At 42.9% G+C, this 19,985-nt stretch overlaps 2 protein-coding genes across 7 annotated transcripts in view; one reads left to right on the top strand and one right to left on the bottom strand.

The window, feature by feature from the left end:
* spats2 (spermatogenesis associated serine rich 2) overlaps positions 1 to 4,547 on the top strand; it is a 33,176-nt gene extending 28,629 nt beyond the window's left edge. For 5 of the 6 annotated variants that reach the window (XM_034086428.2, XM_034086430.2, XM_034086432.2 and 2 more), the window contains 3 exons: positions 799 to 901; positions 1,576 to 1,716; positions 2,360 to 2,469. In XM_034086428.2, the coding sequence (XP_033942319.1) occupies positions 799 to 901; positions 1,576 to 1,716; positions 2,360 to 2,373 (258 nt within the window). In that variant the 3' untranslated portion in view covers positions 2,374 to 2,469. Of the gene's footprint in view, positions 1 to 798; positions 902 to 1,575; positions 1,717 to 2,352 lie in introns of all 6 variants that reach the window. The other variant, XM_034086434.1, reaches the window with a different exon arrangement.
* Positions 4,548 to 7,586: 3,039 nt separating this feature from the next.
* Positions 7,587 to 19,985, bottom strand: part of pan2 (poly(A) specific ribonuclease subunit PAN2) — a 25,858-nt gene continuing 13,459 nt past the window's right edge. The window contains exons 8-15 of the mRNA XM_034087222.1: positions 19,692 to 19,722; positions 18,519 to 18,609; positions 18,284 to 18,441; positions 17,545 to 17,688; positions 9,686 to 9,865; positions 9,427 to 9,520; positions 8,286 to 8,480; positions 7,587 to 7,834 (exon numbers count right to left, since the gene is read on the bottom strand). Coding sequence (XP_033943113.1) covers positions 7,800 to 7,834; positions 8,286 to 8,480; positions 9,427 to 9,520; positions 9,686 to 9,865; positions 17,545 to 17,688; positions 18,284 to 18,441; positions 18,519 to 18,609; positions 19,692 to 19,722 — 928 coding nt within the window. The 3' untranslated portion in view covers positions 7,587 to 7,799. The remainder of the gene's footprint in view (positions 7,835 to 8,285; positions 8,481 to 9,426; positions 9,521 to 9,685; positions 9,866 to 17,544; positions 17,689 to 18,283; positions 18,442 to 18,518; positions 18,610 to 19,691; positions 19,723 to 19,985) is intronic.

The following is a 19,985-nucleotide window of genomic DNA, read 5'->3' as shown; positions in this document are numbered from 1 at the left end:
CCACCGCTAAGCTAAAGGAGGCTAATGTTGGGCTATAAAGGAGCTACAGCACGGTCACATGACTTCACGTCACCACCGCTAAGCTAAAGGTGGCTAATGTTGGGCTATAAAGGAACTACAGCACGGTCACATGACTTCACGTCACCACCGCTAAGCTAAAGGAGGCTAATGTTGGGCTATAAAGGAACTACAGCACGGTCACATGACTTCACGTCACCACCGCTAAGCTAAAGGAGGCTAATGTTGGGCTATAAAGGAACTACAGCACGGTCACATGACTTCACGTCACCACCGCTAAGCTAAAGGAGGCTAATGCTGGGCTATAAAGGAACTACAGCACGGTCACATGACTTCACGTCACCACCGCTAAGCTAAAGGAGGCTAATGTTGGGCTATAAAGGAACTACAGCACGGTCACATGACTTCACGTCACCACCGCTAAGCTAAAGGTGGCTAATGTTGGGCTATAAAGGAACTACAGCACGGTCACATGACTTCACGTCACCACCGCTAAGCTAAAGGCGGCTAATGTTGGGCTATAAAGGAACTACAGCACGGTCACATGACTTCACGTCACCACCGCTAAGCTAAAGGCGGCTAATGTTGGGCTATAAAGGAACTACAGCACGGTCACATGACTTCACGTCACCACCGCTAAGCTAAAGGCGGCTAATGTTAGGGTTCATGCTTTCTGATGTTGTTGTCTTTACCAAAGTAGACCACAACAAGAAATAAGAAATGTATTTTGGATTTAAGTGTTGATTATAATCCGTTGTCTCCTCTTTCTTTTCTCCGCAGCACTTTGTGAGTGAGCGTAAATACGATGAAGACCTCGGGAAAGCTCTCAGATTTACGTTTGATCTCGAGCCGCTGAAGGCGACCATCACAGGGTTTGGATCAGGTACACCTTCATCTTCATCAGTTTCTTTCTTAGTAAAGGGAACCTCTCAGAAATGACTCCTCATACAAAATATATTCCACACAAATCAAGAACTACAGATGCATAATGTCAATGTTTAATAAAAGTTAGATCCACAGTTTGATTATCAATTGATATTGATTATGAACTTGTGTGTGGTTTGTTTACAGAGCGTTTACTCTTTCCAGTTAAGTTTCGTTTTTTAGAAATAGTTTTTTCTTAGGCTTGATGAACTAATCTGAATGTTACATAACTTGCGTCACCTATACTGCAGGAGGCAAAGGAACAATGTTTGTCTGAATTAATTATTGTTTACACGTAATATTAAACAGATTGCATTTCCCCTCTTGAACTGTCATATCAGTCCAAATGATTTGCAAAACATTCAACCTGAGCTAAAACGCTAAGTCATATATTAATATTGTTTAAATATATTGAATGTATATCTAAGACTAGACAGAATATGATTCTTTGCAACACAGCTCCACCTACTGGACGTTTCTGGAAATGCATTTAGATTGAAACCGAGGATTGAAACCGTGTTAATTTATTATATTCATATCATGTGAGGCTGAATACATTTTTACATAATCCAAATATGACTTTGCTTCGTTAGTATTTGAGGTGCTGTTTCTCATTTCCTTTCTTTCTCTCAGTTTACCATCCCAACACAGGGTATTCAAACCGATCCCGCTGCAGCTCCACGTCGTCCGTCGCCAGCCCCCCCTTCGGAGAAACACCCCCCTCCCAGACCACGAGCCCCCCCAACAACCACCGCCCCCCCCCCAAACAAACAGGTGAGATCACTTTAAAAAATATACCCTGAATATCAGCAGGAGAGGACTCTTTAAAATAGAGACACTACATACTGATATACACCTGAACATCAGCAGGAGAGGACTCTTTAAAGTAGAGACACCACATACTGATATACACCTGAACATCAGCAGGAGAGGACTCTTTAAAGTAGAGACACCACATACTGATATACACCTGAACATCAGCAGGAGAGGACTCTTTAAAGTAGAGACACTACATACTGATATACAGCTGAACATCAGCAGGAGAGCACTCTTTAAAGTAGAGACACTACATACTGATATACACCTGAACATCAGCAGGAGAGGACTCTTTAAAGTAGAGACACTACATACTGATATACAGCTGAACATCAGCAGGAGAGGACTCTTTAAAGCAGAGACACTACATACTGATATACACCTGAACATCAGCAGGAGAGGACTCTTTAAAGTAGAGGCACTACATACTGATATACACCTGAACATCAGCAGGAGAGGACTCTTTAAAGTAGAGACACTACATACTGATATACACCTGAACATCAGCAGGAGAGGACTCTTTAAAGTAGAGACACTACATGCTGATATACACCTGATATACTACCCCCCCCCCCCCCCCCCCCCCCCCCCCCCTTCTCAGATTTTCCAGGGTAACCGGCGCACCTTCCAGGGACAGGGTTATCACTCGGGGGCTCAGCGATATAACGGCGCCTCGTATCAAGACAGGAACTTCGCCCGGCCGAACCACCGACAGCACCAGAGTGACGGCGGCCCCCCCGGCCCCTCGCAGCCCCCCCACAGAGGCCCCGCCCCCTCCTTCACCTCCAATGGGCTGCCTCAGAGGACTCCGCGGACCATAACATTAGAAGAAAAAGAAAAACGTGAAAAAGCTGAATCAAAACCCATCTACTAACCTGCCCGGTAACACCCCCCCCCCCCCCTCCACCATTAAACCCCCCACCCTCCCTACCCTTTACTAACTCCTTTCAATGAAGAATAGAAACACGTTTACATTATTCCGTCAGCTGTAGAGACGCCTGTTCATCCGCCATTCATCCTCCAGACTTGAAGCTTCCTCCGCGTCCTCGTTAGGTCAGGGCTGGGCACTGAGGGAAATCAAACACCAATATATTTCTAATATCATCCCTTATAATTGTGAGGATATTGTAGGGTTGCTTTGACTCAATATTTACGTAATTTAGATGAATGATAATCAGTAATGTGGACGTATTGACTGAATTGGTAAAGGGAAATGAGAAAACATTTATGTATCAGTTACAGTCCTCGTTTTGAGTCAATCAGAGCTAGTTGCGTCCATTTCTTTATGCTAAGCTAAGCTAGCATCTTACAGTCAATCTTTCTATCACACTGTCGTCGTCTCCGTTCCTCTGCACATATTTAAATCATGCTTGCCTTTTTGTCACGGAGAGAATCACGTTTGCCTTTTCCCTCCAGGCGGCTGCATCATGACGGTACTTTAGACTAATATACCCTTCTCCTTTTATAATCCCATATGTGAATGAGGCAAACTCAGAATCAAGCCGTGAGTTTGAGGAACAGGAAGCTGCCGTTTGCTCTCGTCTGAAGGACTCTCTCCTCTCCTGTAGTTTTGTTCACGCAGGCTGTTTACATGATGATACTGTCGTCTTCCTTCCACTCGTTAAGAAACTGAAGTTATAATATTATTTTCTTCCTCTTCTTTAGTTCCCCTGACCGAAGGGAGAGTTTTGTTCTCATTTGAGATTTAAAGAGTTATTATTTGTAGTTAATTGTGTGGAGAGAATTAAAGTCGAGGAATAGTTCGGCATTTTGAGGATTTTTCATGAAGTTTTTGACGCATGAATCTCGTCTTCGTTGCAGAACTGTAACGACTTTTTTTGTTTCCTTTTTCCGACGATATTTTCCCAATTACATCTAGAAAACTTGGGTGGTTTCCGTTTCATCTAATGGGTTTCAATTTCATTTTTAAACCGAGAAACTCTCTCTAACTCAAAGGGCTATCAGCGAGCGCCGACGTCAATCAACTCCATTTCCATAAGTGAAAAAACAAAGCTCCTTAATTTGAATCAGCCCCAAAATGCAATCACTTCTCCCGTAGTTAATGCTTAAGCTTTGATTTCAATTTCATGAGAATCGGAGGGACATGTTTTTCGTAATCCTCCTGTGAGTGACGCAAAAAACGAAAAAATGCCCCCATCTCTCCGTTAGAGATCCAGCTTAGAAAGAGACAAATGTCTTTCCTAAAAATGTCAAACTATTCCTTTGAGTCCTCTCCCCGGTGGCGATGTCGAGTCTGCAGTTTGATAAACACATTTATTCCAGTTGTTTTGTTCACAAAGACTCAAATCGAGCTGTCTTTATGTTTTTACACTTTAACCACTTTTTTAGTTTCACATTCCAACCTGTAGGAATATTAATTCATCGCCAAAGAAAAATTATTTCGTCCTGTTTTGTTTTTTTAAGCTGCTGCCTTTTCCTTTTCCTCCGCACAGCCTGTAAAGATGACCCCCCCCCCTCCCTCTTCTTCATCTACTTCCTGTTCACCTTCTCTCCTGTATATACATCTAAGTGTAGCTGTCAGTGTGCGCTCACATGGGGCGTTCTGTATGTGATATTCATGAGGCATCACGAGGTCCTCCTTTCTGAGACAACTGTAAACTCAAAGTGCCTTTTCTTGTCTCACCCCCCCCCCCCCATACACTGATCCATTGACCCCCCACCCGAGTTATGGACCAAAGACATCGACCGCCCCCCCCCTCTCTCCTTTCTCTCCATTCACTGAATTGCACACTTTTCATTTACTACGAATAAACGGTTTGCAATACTGACTGTGTGTTTTATTTTTTGATTAAATTCTGTTTTAAAAGTGGAAATAATGTTGAAAATGTGAAAGAAAACTAAGATCAAGCTCTTAATAAACAACATAATTAAGTCATTTATGTCCCAACAGTAAGAAAGTAGACTGGGTGTTTCTCAATGTCGAGGACGCTTCCTTGGTAGGACATGTCTTCCGAATCAGGTCCTTTAGAAGCGAGGCAAGAATCCTTCCTAGCCTCGGAGGACGAAGAATGGGACAAGCTAGCAAGCGTGTGTCATATGAGAGGCCCCGCCTTAAAGATTTTGGAAATTGGTCTGCGCGCAAAGCATTGTGGGGATTTTAAGACCGCGGAGGACACACCATGGGATACACATGTGCCGGCCTCGGTAGAATTCCAAGCATCCTGGACATTGGAAAGGTCCTTCGGCGGGACTCGATGACGTAGCATCCTTGAAATAGTGGCTCTGGAGGCGCCTTCCTCGACATTGAGAAACACCCCCTGTTTCAAGGAAGAAATATTACATCAAACAGGTTAAATGTGTGATTTGGTTGTTGTTGTTGTTGTTGTTGTTGGAGCCAAAATGCTCCGGTGTTTTATTATTCTCATTATTTGTGAACACCGCACACACTTGTGATTGGTTGTTTCCGTTATAATAGTATACTGACTTTTTTCCACATATTTTCGTATGTCAAAAAAAGTAATGGCGTATTTTTAGTATTTTCTATACACAGACAAGATGAAACTCTTAATATACAGCATCACTAAGGCCTTTCTGTCCAACAATAAGCAGCCGAAACTGTTTCGGGGAAGAAATATGACTGAATAATATCTTTAGTTTTAGAGAATATCACATTAAACAGGATGAATGTGTTGGAGCCAAAATGCTCCTGTTTATAGTTGCGTTATTCTCATTAGTCGTTAACGCCGCACACTTCGGTCTTTGGTGAGTGATTCTGATTGGTTAGTTTTTGATTTACTTTATTTGATATTCTTAAAATGTTCACTTCAGTGCAGACTTTATTATTAATACAGCGATCAGAGAAGATCAGCCTTTTCTTTCTCGACGTACTGACTTTTTCCGGATATTTTTGATGCACTATATTTTCAATTTTTCGGAATACTATATGTCATTTAATTCGACATACTTCACTAAGAATGTTTTCAGATTGTTTCTTACTTTACTATTCATTTATGTAAATCATGAAATACATGTTACGTGCCGTAGTGGGTGCTCGTGTCTCTCCCCCTCTCCGTCTCCCTCAGGTGCTCCCAATCCCCAACCAGGGCCTCCATAAAGGACCTGAGGAAGGCTGCCGTCTCCCTTCCTTCTCCTGCGAGCTGCATGGATGGCAGTGGGTGATCTGTGCAGCAGTGTTTTGTTGTCTGTGTTGGACGTGCAACTTGTAGAAGTTCTGACCTCGGCCCTTTCTCATTTCTCGAACTCCCCTCCTCGACTCCTATCCTCGATACTTAGTCCCACCCACAGGAGATGCGAGCCGAGGAGAGAGGAGGGGAAGCAGCAGGCGGTTAGAGAAATGAGAACTCCTCTCCTCTGAGCGGTCATTTTAAAGAGACGTCCATTAATGATGACAGAAGGCAGCAGCCCTCTGTCTGATGGACAGATGTGTTCATGATGACTTCTATATTTACTTTGATTCATTCACAGTGCGGTATAATGAGACAATAACAGGCTACAGATGTGGACACGCACACACACATATGTGTATATATTTATATAAATAAATACAATTTCAGAATCAAACAGAGCACTCTCATAACTCGTAACACTATCAGATACTGGATATATCCCCCCCCCCTCTCTCTGGTCGCTACAATGAGGGAAATAAATGACGGGCCAAAAGTTGTATTTACAAGTATTAAAAGTAAGCAGAGGACACCAAACCAACTGACAGCTGTCTGTCCGCTGCATCTACGCACACACTGTACCACACACACCTACACACTGTACCACACACACACACACGCACATACAGCTCCTAAAACAGGCTACAGCCGTTGTGTATTTTATTGTGAAGCACTAAATGGTTTTAGAAAAATATCGACTCTTTGTTTGTAGATATCTACTAAACTAAAGCAAATAAAGAGAGTAGGCCTGTTGTACTGAGTGATATATATTATACACACTGCTCTGCTTTCTGCACGGACCTCACAGCTGTTCTCTCTGTAAACATCGCGTCGCGATGAAAGCAGTTAATAAAATAATATCCAGGGGATGCATGCAGAGCTGTCATTGGCTGAGATAAGTCCGGCCGTGCGTCACGACTCTTTGAAACATCTCTGTTCCCGGAAATGCATCCGCGAAGGAGCCGTGGAGGACCCATCAGTGTCTCCTCGGTTTGAGCTCCTCCAGAGAGCCTCCTCGATGCTCGATGCTCGGTCCTCGACGTGCATTTAGAGAAATGGGATGTCCTTCAACATGGCGCGCTAAAATTCATTTCCGGGTCACTACCGGAGGACCGAGGAGTCGAGGAGGGGGATTTGATGAAATGAGAAAGGGCCCTGGGTCTTGGTTTACTGTTGTTTTGGGTTTGTCAAGTTTGCTGGTGAGCCTCCTTTTCCTTTACTAACCAAAAGACCATCTTGTGGCTTCACAAATCAGTTTCCTCTCTCCCGGTTATTATATATTTTGCTACTTCCCTTCGTGCCCCAGTCCAGGAGGGAACGTAACAACATATCACCCCGGTAGCTTGTAATAAACACAAACGCCTTCTAGTGCTTCTCTTGATCCGTCTGTTTATTTACATTCATCAAAAAACATGTATTTTCTTTAAAAAGTACTAGACTATTACTTTTTTTGGGGATATTTTCGACCATAATATACTATGATTACATTTCGAAATACTATAGCATACTATGTCATGACTTTTTTCAAATGTTCTCCACATCCTATACTGTGACATAACGTAAAATAAATATTAACTGTCGTTTTTTCTCAATTCCAAAATACTTTACTAATCCTGTTTTATGTAAACCATGAAATACAGATGTCCCCAGTTCTTTGCAATAAACACGAACACCTCGTAGCGCTCATCTTGATCCGTTTATTTATTTACAGGCACCAAAACACATGATGTATTTTCTTTAAAAAAAGATTCCAAATCAAGAACAGATGTCCTCTTCCTGTCCGGAGGAGCAGCTCACATGTTGACATGATTTAAACAGTTTGTTTACCAAACTGAGGACAACAACAACAGTCAGAAATACAAATACACAAAGTGAGGAGCGAGTGTGTGAGGAGGCTCAGAGGCCCATCACCGAGGGAAACACAGCGGCACCTGCGGAGGACACACACACACACACACACACACACACACACACACACACACACACACACACACACACACACATTACTGTAATGGTCTTTTTTGTGTCATCACGATTGTTTTGTATTTCTTTTCTGTATGTTCTCCTGTATATGTGTACTCTGTATGTTCTCCTGTATATGTGTACTCTGTATGTTCTCCTGTATATGTGTACTCTGTATGTTCTCCTGTATATGTGTACTCTGTATGTTCTCCTGTATATGTGTACTCTGTATGTTCTCCTGTATATGTGTACTCTGTATGTTCTCCTGTATATGTGTACTCTGTATGTTCTCCTGTATATGTGTACTCTGTATGTTCTCCTGTATATGTGTACTCTGTATGTTCTCCTGTATATGTGTACTCTGTATGTTCTCCTGTATATGTGTGGGAGAAACCAATAAACAAAGAGTTCCCTTTGTACCTTGGGGGGGGTCCTGGGGCTCGCTCTCGGGCGCCTTCCAGTCCAGCTGCCTCCCCTTCTCGTACAGCCCCTTCAGGACCTTCCTCACCTCGTCGTTGCCCCCCCCGCGGCTCAGCTCCAGGTACTTCCTGTAGAGCGCCAGCGCCGTGCGGGCGTCCTCGATACTGTCGTGGGTCTCGCCCTGGATGTTCAGCTCTGCACACACACAGGGGGGGGGGGGGTTACACTTTACTGGCATCGCACAGAGTACAAGACAGTAGCATCCGGACTACAACTGTGGTGGAAATTCAACTTAAAGGTCCCCTCTTCATCAATATATAATCTCAGATATATCCAGAGCCTGTCTCTGATTGGCTGAAACACCAAACAGAACATGGCAGCATTACCCATAATCCCCTCTGTTTCAGCCCTGTTTCCAAAGTGCTGATTCTCTGTCTGTTACTTTAGATGAAAATAAGGAGCCCCTCCCCACGCCCCTCTGAGAGACATCTGGTTACAAAGAACTCAATGGAGCTCTAGGAGGAGATTCAGGTGATAAGGGGGGGGTTACCTTGGTTACACAAGACAAAACATCGTTATGACATCATAAAGTGAGACAACAAAACGCATCGAAACAGAAAGTGCAAAACGAGCAGAAAGTTGTTCAAGTGTGATATATATTTATATCTGCCAGATGTAAAACAAAATGGATGCATTAACACTAAGAACACTGTGAGGAGTTTGGAGCATATCCTGCAGAGAAAAATACTCAGTTACATGCTGTCCCTTGAAAACGAGATCTCAAGGGGTTTACCCTAATAAATGCATTTCAAACGTAATTGTTGCGTTAATGAATTCAAGTCGTACTTTCTGAAGGTGGGGTTCATTTGAATGACTTATCTACGACTACTGGCTAGCTTCATCGATAATAAAGTAGTAGTACGCCCTGCATCTCGACTTACTACTACGGCACTATGTCATGTCTTACTTCTGTGGCTTTCACTCGCATATTTCTATCTTTGTGTCGTTGATATTTCAGGATGATTTAAATAAACTAAACAACGAGAGTGAACTAAAGACTCACGATAAACACAGACCGTGGAAAAGTAAAGGTCAGACATCATTCACTACAAAAGAAAGGACAATAGGCGCCCTAACTTACCCAGGAAGTACCAGGCGAGGAACCTCAGAGAAATCATCCTTTTGCGAGGAAGATGGAACAAGTGCACCGTGTCCACCACCTGATCTTTGAGGACCTTCAAAACAACAACAACAACAAAACTAAATGTAATGCTTGAAGAGGAAAGGTGTAGCTGGAGCTCTGATGTTCCTGTAGGAGCCAACATGCCGCTTGCGTTTATCGCTGTATTATCTTCATTATTCCCTCGACACTGATTGGTCTCGGGTTGTGTTTGACTCACCAGCAGGTTGATGACTCGGAAGTCTTTCTGCAGGCCGTGACCCACGAAGCGCACGCCGGTGTCGATGAGGAACCTGAGCTTCAGGTACGTAGACTTCAGCGTGGTCAGGTGCTTCGAGGAGATCTTAGCGTCCAGGTCTCCGGGTTTTATTCCAGAATACTGAGTCAGGTAGTCCACCACCTGCAGGGAGACACGCAGAGGGGAGTTAGGGTTTAAAGAAGGGGCCGATCTGCTGGGGAAATAAGTGTCCTAGACTCCTAGATATGACGTGCGTGACCAACCCTGACGTCTGTTATCTCCTTTAAGGAGATCGGCCATAATGTTGTTGTTCCCATGGCAACCCTAGGTCACAGATGGTGTATTGTTGTGGGTGCACTGGGACGCTTCCTTCAATGTGTTTGTGGACTCCAAGGGGTGAAATCTTCGAGGCCATAAGTGTCAGACGCAAGTAGCTCAGTGTTCCCAACTGTTTAGGCTATCTTCTCAAATACCTTGATTACTCTCTGAAACCAGTTAAATGGGCTGACGAGAGAGAGGCGCTCCAGAATTGACGTGGCAACTCTACCGTGAAGTCAGAACCTCTGGCTCTTGGACTTGTGAATCCTCCGGCCGAAGCTCCAAATAAACCATCAGTGTTTGACATCAAAGCTCCTGCTCTTCCCGTGTCTCCTTCATCAGTATGTAGTGTCTCTACTTTAAAGAGTCCTCTCCTGCTGATGTTCAGGTGTATATCAGTATGTAGTGTCTCTACTTTAAAGAGTCCTCTCCTGCTGATGTTCAGGTGTATATCAGCATGTAGTGTCTCTACTTTAAAGAGTCCTCTCCTGCTGATGTTCAGGTGTATATCAGCATGTAGTGTCTCTACTTTAAAGAGTCCTCTCCTGCTGATGTTCAGGTGTATATCAGCATGTAGTGTCTCTACTTTAAAGAGTCCTCTCCTGCTGATGTTCAGGTGTATATCAGCATGTAGTGTCTCTACTTTAAAGAGTCCTCTCCTGCTGATGTTCAGGTGTATATCAGCATGTAGTGTCTCTACTTTAAAGAGTCCTCTCCTGCTGATGTTCAGGTGTATATCAGCATGTAGTGTCTCTACTTTAAAGAGTCCTCTCCTGCTGATGTTCAGGTGTACAACAGCATGTAGTGTCTCTACTTTAAAGAGTCCTCTCCTGATGATGTGCAGGTGTATATCAGTATGTAGTGTCTCTACTTTAAAGAGTCCTCTCCTGCTGATGTTCAGCTGTATATCAGTATGTAGTGTCTCTACTTTAAAGAGTCCTCTCCTGCTGATGTTCAGGTGTATATCAGCATGTAGTGTCTCTACTTTAAAGAGTCCTCTCCTGCTGATGTTCAGGTGTATATCAGTATGTAGTGTCTCTACTTTAAAGAGTCCTCTCCCGCTGACGTTCAGGTGTATATCAGTATGTTGTGTCTCTACTTTAAAGAGTCCTCTCCTGCTGATGGTCAGGTGTATATCAGTATGTAGTGTATCTACTTTAAAGAGTCCTCTCCTGCTGATGTTCAGGTGTATATCAGTATGTAGTGTCTCTACTTTAAAGAGTCCTCTCCTGCTGATGTTCAGGTGTATATCAGCATGTAGTGTCTCTACTTTAAAGAGTCCTCTCCTGCTGATGTTCAGGTGTATATCAGTATGTAGTGTCTCTACTTTAAAGAGTCCTCTCCTGCTGATGTTCAGGTGTATATCAGTATGTAGTGTCTCTACTTTAAAGAGTCCTCTCCTGCTGATGTTCAGGTGTATATCAGTATGTAGTGTCTCTACTTTAAAGAGTCCTCTCCCGCTGACGTTCAGGTGTATATCAGTATGTTGTGTCTCTACTTTAAAGAGTCCTCTCCTGCTGATGGTCAGGTGTATATCAGTATGTAGTGTATCTACTTTAAAGAGTCCTCTCCTGCTGATGTTCAGGTGTATATCAGTATGTAGTGTCTCTACTTTAAAGAGTCCTCTCCGGCTGATGTTCAGGTGTATATCAGTATGTAGTGTATCTACTTTAAAGAGTCCTCTCCTGCTGATGTTCAGGTGTATATCAGTATGTAGTGTCTCTACTTTAAAGAGTCCTCTCCTGCTGATGTTCAACTGTATATCAGTATGTAGTGTCTCTACTTTAAAGAGTCCTCTCCTGCTGATGTTCAACTGTATATCAGTATGTAGTGTCTCTACTTTAAAGAGTTCTCTCCTGCTGATGTGCAGGTGTATATCAGTATGTAGTGTCTCTACTTTAAAGAGTCCTCTCCCGCTGACGTTCAGGTGTATATCAGTATGTTGTGTCTCTACTTTAAAGAGTCCTCTCCCGCTGATGGTCAGGTGTATATCAGTATGTAGTGTATCTACTTTAAAGAGTCCTCTCCTGCTGATGTTCAGGTGTATATCAGTATGTAGTGTCTCTACTTTAAAGAGTCCTCTCCGGCTGATGTTCAGGTGTATATCAGTATGTAGTGTATCTACTTTAAAGAGTCCTCTCCTGCTGATGTTCAGGTGTATATCAGTATGTAGTGTCTCTACTTTAAAGAGTCCTCTCCTGCTGATGTTCAACTGTATATCAGTATGTAGTGTCTCTACTTTAAAGAGTTCTCTCCTGCTGATGTGCAGGTGTATATCAGTATGTAGTGTATCTACTTTAAAGAGTCCTCTCCTGCTAATGTTCAGGTGTATATCAGTATGTAGTGTCTCTACTTTAAAGAGTCCTCTCCTGCTGATGTTCAGGTGTATATCAGTATGTAGTGTCTCTACTTTAAAGAGTCCTCTCCTGCTGATGTTCAGGTGTATATAGTGTCTCTACTTTAAAGAGTCCTCTCCTGCTGATGTTCAGGTGTATATCATTATGTAGTGTCTCTACTTTAAAGAGTCCTCTCTTGCTGATGTTCAGGTGTATATCAGTATGTAGTGTCTCTACTTTAAAGAGTCCTCTCCTGCTGATGTTCAGGTGTATATAGTGTCTCTACTTTAAAGAGTCCTCTCCTGCTGATGTTCAAGCGTATATCAGTATGTCGTGTCTCTACTTTAAAGAGTCCTCTCCTGCTGATGTTCAGGTGTATATCAGTATGTAGTGTCTCTACTTTAAAGAGTCCTCTCCTGCTGATGTTCAGGTGTATATCAGTATGTCGTGAATCTACTTTAAAGAGTCCTCTCCTGCTGATGTTCAGGTGTATATAGTGTCTCTACTTTAAAGAGTCCTCTCCTGCTGATGTTCAGGTGTATATCAGTATGTTGTGTCTCTACTTTAAAGAGTCCTCTCCTGCTGATGGTCAGGTGTATATCAGTATGTAGTGTCTCTACTTTAAAGAGTCCTCTCCTGCTGATGTTCAGGTGTATATCAGTATGTCGTGTCTCTACTTTAAAGAGTCCTCTCCTGCTGATGTTCAGGTCTATATAGTTTCTCTACTTTAAAGAGTCCTCCCCTGCTGATGTTCAGGTGTATATCAGTATATAGTGTCTCTATTTAAAGAGTCCTCTCCTGCTGATGTTCAGGTGTATATCAGTATGTAGTGTCTCTACTTTAAAGAGTCCTCTCCTGCTGATGTTCAGGTGTATATAGTGTCTCTACTTTAAAGAGTCCTCTCCTGCTGATGTTCAGGTGTATATCATTATGTAGTGTCTTTACTTTAAAGAGTCCTCTCTTGCTGATGTTCAGGTGTATATCAGTATGTAGTGTCTCTACTTTAAAGAGTCCTCTCCTGCTGATGTTCAGGTGTATATAGTGTCTCTACTTTAAAGAGTCCTCTCCTGCTGATGTTCAAGCGTATATCAGTATGTCGTGTCTCTACTTTAAAGAGTCCTCTCCTGCTGATGTTCAGGTGTATATCAGTATGTAGTGTCTCTACTTTAAAGAGTCCTCTCCTGCTGATGTTCAGGTGTATATCAGTATGTCGTGAATCTACTTTAAAGAGTCCTCTCCTGCTGATGTTCAGGTGTATATAGTGTCTCTACTTTAAAGAGTCCTCTCCTGCTGATGTTCAGGTGTATATCAGTATGTTGTGTCTCTACTTTAAAGAGTCCTCTCCTGCTGATGTTCAGGTGTATATCAGTATGTAGTGTCTCTACTTTAAAGAGTCCTCCCCTGCTGATGTTCAGGTGTATATCAGTATGTAGTGTCTCTACTTTAAAGAGTCCTCTCCTGCTGATGTTCAGGTGTATATAGTGTCTCTACTTTAAAGAGTCCTCTCCTGCTGATGTTCAGGTGTATATCATTATGTAGTGTCTCTACTTTAAAGAGTCCTCTCTTGCTGATGTTCAGGTGTATATCAGTATGTAGTGTCTCTACTTTAAAGAGTCCTCTCCTGCTGATGTTCAGGTGTATATAGTGTCTCTACTTTAAAGAGTCCTCTCCTGCTGATGTTCAGGCGTATATCAGTATGTCGTGTCTCTACTTTAAAGAGTCCTCTCCTGCTGATGTTCAGGTGTATATCAGTATGTAGTGTCTCTACTTTAAAGAGTCCTCTCCTGCTGATGTTCAGATGTATATCAGTATGTCGTGTCTCTACTTTAAAGAGTCCTCTCCTGCTGATGTTCGGGTGTATATAGTGTCTCTGCTTTAAAGAGTCCTCTCCTGCTGATGTTCAGGCGTATATCAGTATGTAGTGTCTCTACTTTAAAGAGTCCTCTCCTGCTGATGTTCAGGTGTATATCAGTATGTTGTGTCTCTACTTTAAAGAGTCCTCTCCTGCTGATGTTCAGGTGTATATCAGTATGTAGTGTCTCTACTTTAAAGAGTCCTCTCCTGCTGATGTTCAGGTGTATATCAGTATGTAGTGTCTCTACTTTAAAGAGTCCTCTCCTGCTGATGTTCAGGTGTATATCAGTGTGTAGTGTCTCTACTTTAAAGAGTCCTCTCCTGCTGATGTTCAGGTGTATATCAGTATGTAGTGTCTCTGCTTTAAAGAGTCCTCTCCTGCTGATGTTCAGGTGTATATCAGTGTGTAGTGTCTCTACTTTAAAGAGTCCTCTCCTGCTGATGTTCAGGTGTATATCAGTGTGTAGTGTCTCTACTTTAAAGAGTCCTCTCCTGCTGATGTTCAGGTGTATATCAGTATGTAGTGTCTATACTTTAAAGAGTCCTCTCCTGCTGATGTTCAGGTGTATATCAGTATGAAGTGTCTCTACTTTAAAGAGTCCTCTCCTGCTGATGTTCAGGTGTATATCAGTGTGTAGTGTCTCTACTTTAAAGAGTCCTCTCCTGCTGATGTTCAGGTGTATATCAGTATGTAGTGTCTCTACTTTAAAGAGTCCTCTCCTGCTGATGTTCAGGTGTATATCAGTATGTAGTGTCTCTACTTTAAAGAGTCCTCTCCTGCTGATGTTCAGGTGTATATCAGTGTGTAGTGTCTCTACTTTAAAGAGTCCTCTCCTGCTGATGTTCAGGTGTATATCAGTATGTTGTGTCTCTACTTTAAAGAGTCCTCTCCTGCTGATGTTCAGGTGTATATCAGTATGTAGTGTCTCTACTTTAAAGAGTCCTCTCCTGCTGATGTTCAGGTGTATATCAGTATGTAGTGTCTCTACTTTAAAGAGTCCTCTCCTGCTGATGTTCAGGTGTATATCAGTGTGTAGTGTCTCTACTTTAAAGAGTCCTCTCCTGCTGATGTTCAGGTGTATATCAGTATGTAGTGTCTCTGCTTTAAAGAGTCCTCTCCTGCTGATGTTCAGGTGTATATCAGTGTGTAGTGTCTCTACTTTAAAGAGTCCTCTCCTGCTGATGTTCAGGTGTATATCAGTGTGTAGTGTCTCTACTTTAAAGAGTCCTCTCCTGCTGATGTTCAGGTGTATATCAGTATGTAGTGTCTATACTTTAAAGAGTCCTCTCCTGCTGATGTTCAGGTGTATATCAGTATGAAGTGTCTCTACTTTAAAGAGTCCTCTCCTGCTGATGTTCAGGTGTATATCAGTGTGTAGTGTCTCTACTTTAAAGAGTCCTCTCCTGCTGATGTTCAGGTGTATATCAGTATGTAGTGTCTCTACTTTAAAGAGTCCTCTCCTGCTGATGTTCAGGTGTATATCAGTATGTAGTGTCTCTACTTTAAAGAGTCCTCTCCTGCTGATGTTCAGGTGTATATCAGTGTGTAGTGTCTCTACTTTAAAGAGTCCTCTCCTGCTGATGTTCAGGTGTATATCAGTATGTAGTGTCTCTGCTTTAAAGAGTCCTCTCCTGCTGATGTTCAGGTGTATATCAGTGTGTAGTGTCTCTGCTTTAAAGAGTCCTCTCCTGCTGATGTTCAGGTGTATATCAGTGTGTAGTGTCTCTACTTTAAAGAGTCCTCTCCTGCTGATGTTCAGGTGTATATCAGTATGTAGTGTCTCTGCTTTAAAGAGTCCTCTCCTGCTGATGTTCAGGTGTATATCAGTGTGTAGTGTCTCTGCTTTAAAGAGTCCTCTCCTGCTGATGTTCAGGTGTATATCAGTATGTAGTGTCTCTACTTTAAAGAGTCCTCTCCTGCTGATGTTCAGGTGTATATCAGTATGTAGTGTCTCTACTTTAAAGAGTCCTCTCCTGCTGATGTTCAGGTGTATATAGTGTCTCTACTTTAAAGAGTCCTCTCCTGCTGATGTTCAGGTGTATATCATTATGTAGTGTCTCTACTTTAAAGAGTCCTCTCTTGCTGATGTTCAGGTGTATATCAGTATGTAGTGTCTCTACTTTAAAGAGTCCTCTCCTGCTGATGTTCAGGTGTATATAGTGTCTCTACTTTAAAGAGTCCTCTCCTGCTGATGTTCAAGCGTATATCAGTATGTCGTGTCTCTACTTTAAAGAGTCCTCTCCTGCTGATGTTCAGGTGTATATCAGTATGTAGTGTCTCTACTTTAAAGAGTCCTCTCCTGCTGATGTTCAGGTGTATATCAGTATGTCGTGTCTCTACTTTAAAGAGTCCTCTCCTGCTGATGTTCAGGTGTATATAGTGTCTCTACTTTAAAGAGTCCTCTCCTGCTGATGTTCAGGTGTATATCAGTATGTTGTGTCTCTACTTTAAAGAGTCCTCTCCTGCTGATGGTCAGGTGTATATCAGTATGTAGTGTCTCTACTTTAAAGAGTCCTCTCCTGCTGATGTTCAGGTGTATATCAGTATGTCGTGTCTCTACTTTAAAGAGTCCTCTCCTGCTGATGTTCAGGTGTATATCAGTGTGTAGTGTCTCTGCTTTAAAGAGTCCTCTCCTGCTGATGTTCAGCTGTATATCAGTATGTAGTGTCTCTGCTTTAAAGAGTCCTTCAGTCAGTTCACTGAACTAGTTTACATGCACATTCATTTTCGATATCTGATAGGGGTCATAGAAACAGCATATTTGGTTTTCAGAGACAGTTTACGAAATGTTTTACGGTAAAAAAACGATTCATCAAGATCTGATCATAAAGAAAAGTTTCCCATGATGCTCTCTGCTTCTGCAAACAAAGCAAAAAACTCCTGATTTCTATCCGATATTCTCGATTCACAACTTTCCAGAAACTGCAGAGCGACACAATATACCTCCATGAATGAACGAGTGACAGATGATCCTGCAGTGTGTGTGTGTGTGTGTGTGTGTGTGTGTGTGTGTGTGTGTGTGTGTGTGTGTGTGTGTGTGTGTGTGTGTGTGTGTGTGTGTGTGTGTGTGTGTGAAAAAGAGTAGGTACCAGTTCACCAGGAGAGAGAGAGATGCAGACACAGAGACCAACCCCAACTAAGTGGATCAAAAGTAGGCGAGTTAAGAAACAAGAGGCGAAGTTACGATGTTAAGATAATGTGGCCAACGAAGCAGAGTCATCAAACAATAGTCGAGCAGCAAATACATATGGTGTCACTGAGTGTGACGTTAGAAGATGGCGAGCCCAAAAAGACCGCCTCAAAACAGGGGCCGCTTCCCCGGTGTCCCTCACCTGCTCCTGAGTGGAGATGTAGTCGTCGATGAAGGGAACGCCCTCGTTGGCCCCCTGGCCGCGAACACACGTGATCCGAGCCACCGACATCTGGCTGGGTTTGATGGTGGACTTTGTGCCGTCGCTGCGGAGCTCCGCCTCCTCCTGCACACACACACACACACACACACACACACACACACACACACACACACACACACAGACACAGACATTATTACAGACACCAGACAGATTTCACAGCGGAGCAAAACATCTCAGAAAGCCTCTGAAGGAGCAGAAGAACCCTCCGGAAGCTTCTCGACACCAATACGAATGTTGTAGAGGCAGCAAAAACATATAAGATGCCTTACAAATAATAACAATATTGCATAAGGAGCGAAGAATCCTAGAAAGCCTCTGAAAACTACAAAATAAATTATAACAAGGAGGAAAAAGAAACCGTCTCAAAACTTCTAAAAACCACTAAAGATTTAGTAAAAGGGGCAAAAAATGTGTAAAAAAGGATTAAAAGATCTGATAAAGCCTCCAAAGAAACATGAAAATGAATATTAATCTCATGAAATCTCAGGAAACCGCTAAAGAAAGGATAAGCTTTAGGAGCAAAGAATCTCAAAAAGCCTGTAAGACATAACATAGTTGCCCCATGGGTTGAGAGAGAACAAGTATAGAGGGTATCTATGAAACTCCTCGCCGCACCTTCTCCAGCTCTGATCACACGGGTCAATAGCATCTCCCTCACCTGGTTCAGGGTGACGAACTCAGCGTCCAGCCCCACCAGCTCTCCGGCCTGCGGCATCTCGCTGACCATCAGAGGGATGAAGGTGGCGTGGCTCTTCCTCTGCTTCCTGGCCAGAGACGCCTCCGTCAGCAGCACGCTGGCATCGATCGGGTTCTTAACTGAGGGGCAGAGGGGGGGCGTCAGAGGGGGTCGAACGCTGAGTCATATATCAATGCTTCGTCTGCAGGTGTCTTACTCCGCAGGTCGTATTTGGGGTGGTGGTTCCTCTTGGCGTAGTACAGCAGGCCGGGGACCTTCCAGCTGACATCGAACTGAGCCGCTTCCAGCTGAGACACACAGGGAATACAGACACATGTTTACTGCCGGATGAAAGGCTGCTCGATGTAGAATAATTAAGGTACAATTAAATAATAAAATGAATACATAAATAACTTCTATGTTTATAAACATGCATGCCTTCATTATCTCAGAAGTACAGATGAAGGTTAAAGGGATAGTGGAAATTGAACCCCAAATAGTTTCGTTTTAACTTATATACAAGCATAATTACGTACCAAAACAATCACACCTGATTAAAAAAATATAATAATTGCCTTACGCATGTTAGAAGCACTTCATTGCAGCTTCCCCGAACTTTTTTAGAAACGAAATGATCGATTCAGCCAAACCGGAAGTGAGGAAAACTCAGGAAGACGAAACGATAACAAACCATGGCGTCTATGCAGAATGAACGTGGAAGGGCAAATATACCAGACAAAGAAGAAGGATTGTACGAGGTATCCAGTGATGATAGCGAGTCAGAAACATCCTCTCGGCTTTCCTGCGAAAATGTAGTTTTAGGAACTTAATCTGAATCCGGTTCAGTAAGCGACGATGGTGAGAATATTGAGCCAGACGATGGACCATTACGTCCTTATTTGTTCGAGCCCGAGGTGATGGAGTTAGTTCACGGCATGGGCAATGGCGAGGATGACCAGGACCAGGCGCCAGATGATGCACCCCTACGCACACATAATCTTGACTGGTAGGTCCCTAAGCATAGCTCACGCTAGGCGCTATATTATATATTGCAAACGTTGGCATGCATGTACTGTAGGCCTATGGCTATGCCCGAGGATGACTGCATGTAGGGTACATTTCATAACATACTAGGGTCAGGTTCACATAAATTATCTTGTCACATTTATTATTGTATATGTAACAGCCGTATGGGCATTAATTACATGAATACATTTAAATGAATTGTATACTAGCATGATATACAGCTAGAGCCAATCGGTCTTTTGACGTAGTATGGTCCTAATCCTAGGCTAGCCAGGCTGCCTGTCGAGTGTAGGCTGTACTCACAGTACTGTTAGTCTATCATGTCTATATGATGACTGTAGTGTACCCATTCGACACTGTGTACCGGAGTATCGGAGGGCGAGGCCTCCGGTCGCCTAATCGACAGGCAATAAATGGCGTTGTACACAAACTAACGATGCATTAAATCAGCCAGAAAACATAATAAAATACTCGTGCCTCGTCCAATGTTTGTGCCCGTCTTCCTTTGTTTTCGTCATCACCCGAAGATTCCCGAAGTATTTCGTTTCATTGAGAGGGCGTGGTCGGGAGCAGTAAAATTGAAAATAAAATGAAACTAGGCGCATGAAATTAAAAAAATGGTTTATTATGCTTATTTTTAATAAAAATACATAAGTTA

Source organism: Pseudochaenichthys georgianus, chromosome 7 (assembly GCF_902827115.2).
Source record: "Pseudochaenichthys georgianus chromosome 7, fPseGeo1.2, whole genome shotgun sequence".
NCBI lineage: Eukaryota > Metazoa > Chordata > Actinopteri > Perciformes > Channichthyidae > Pseudochaenichthys > Pseudochaenichthys georgianus.
This window is presented reverse-complemented; position numbering and strand designations above follow the sequence as displayed.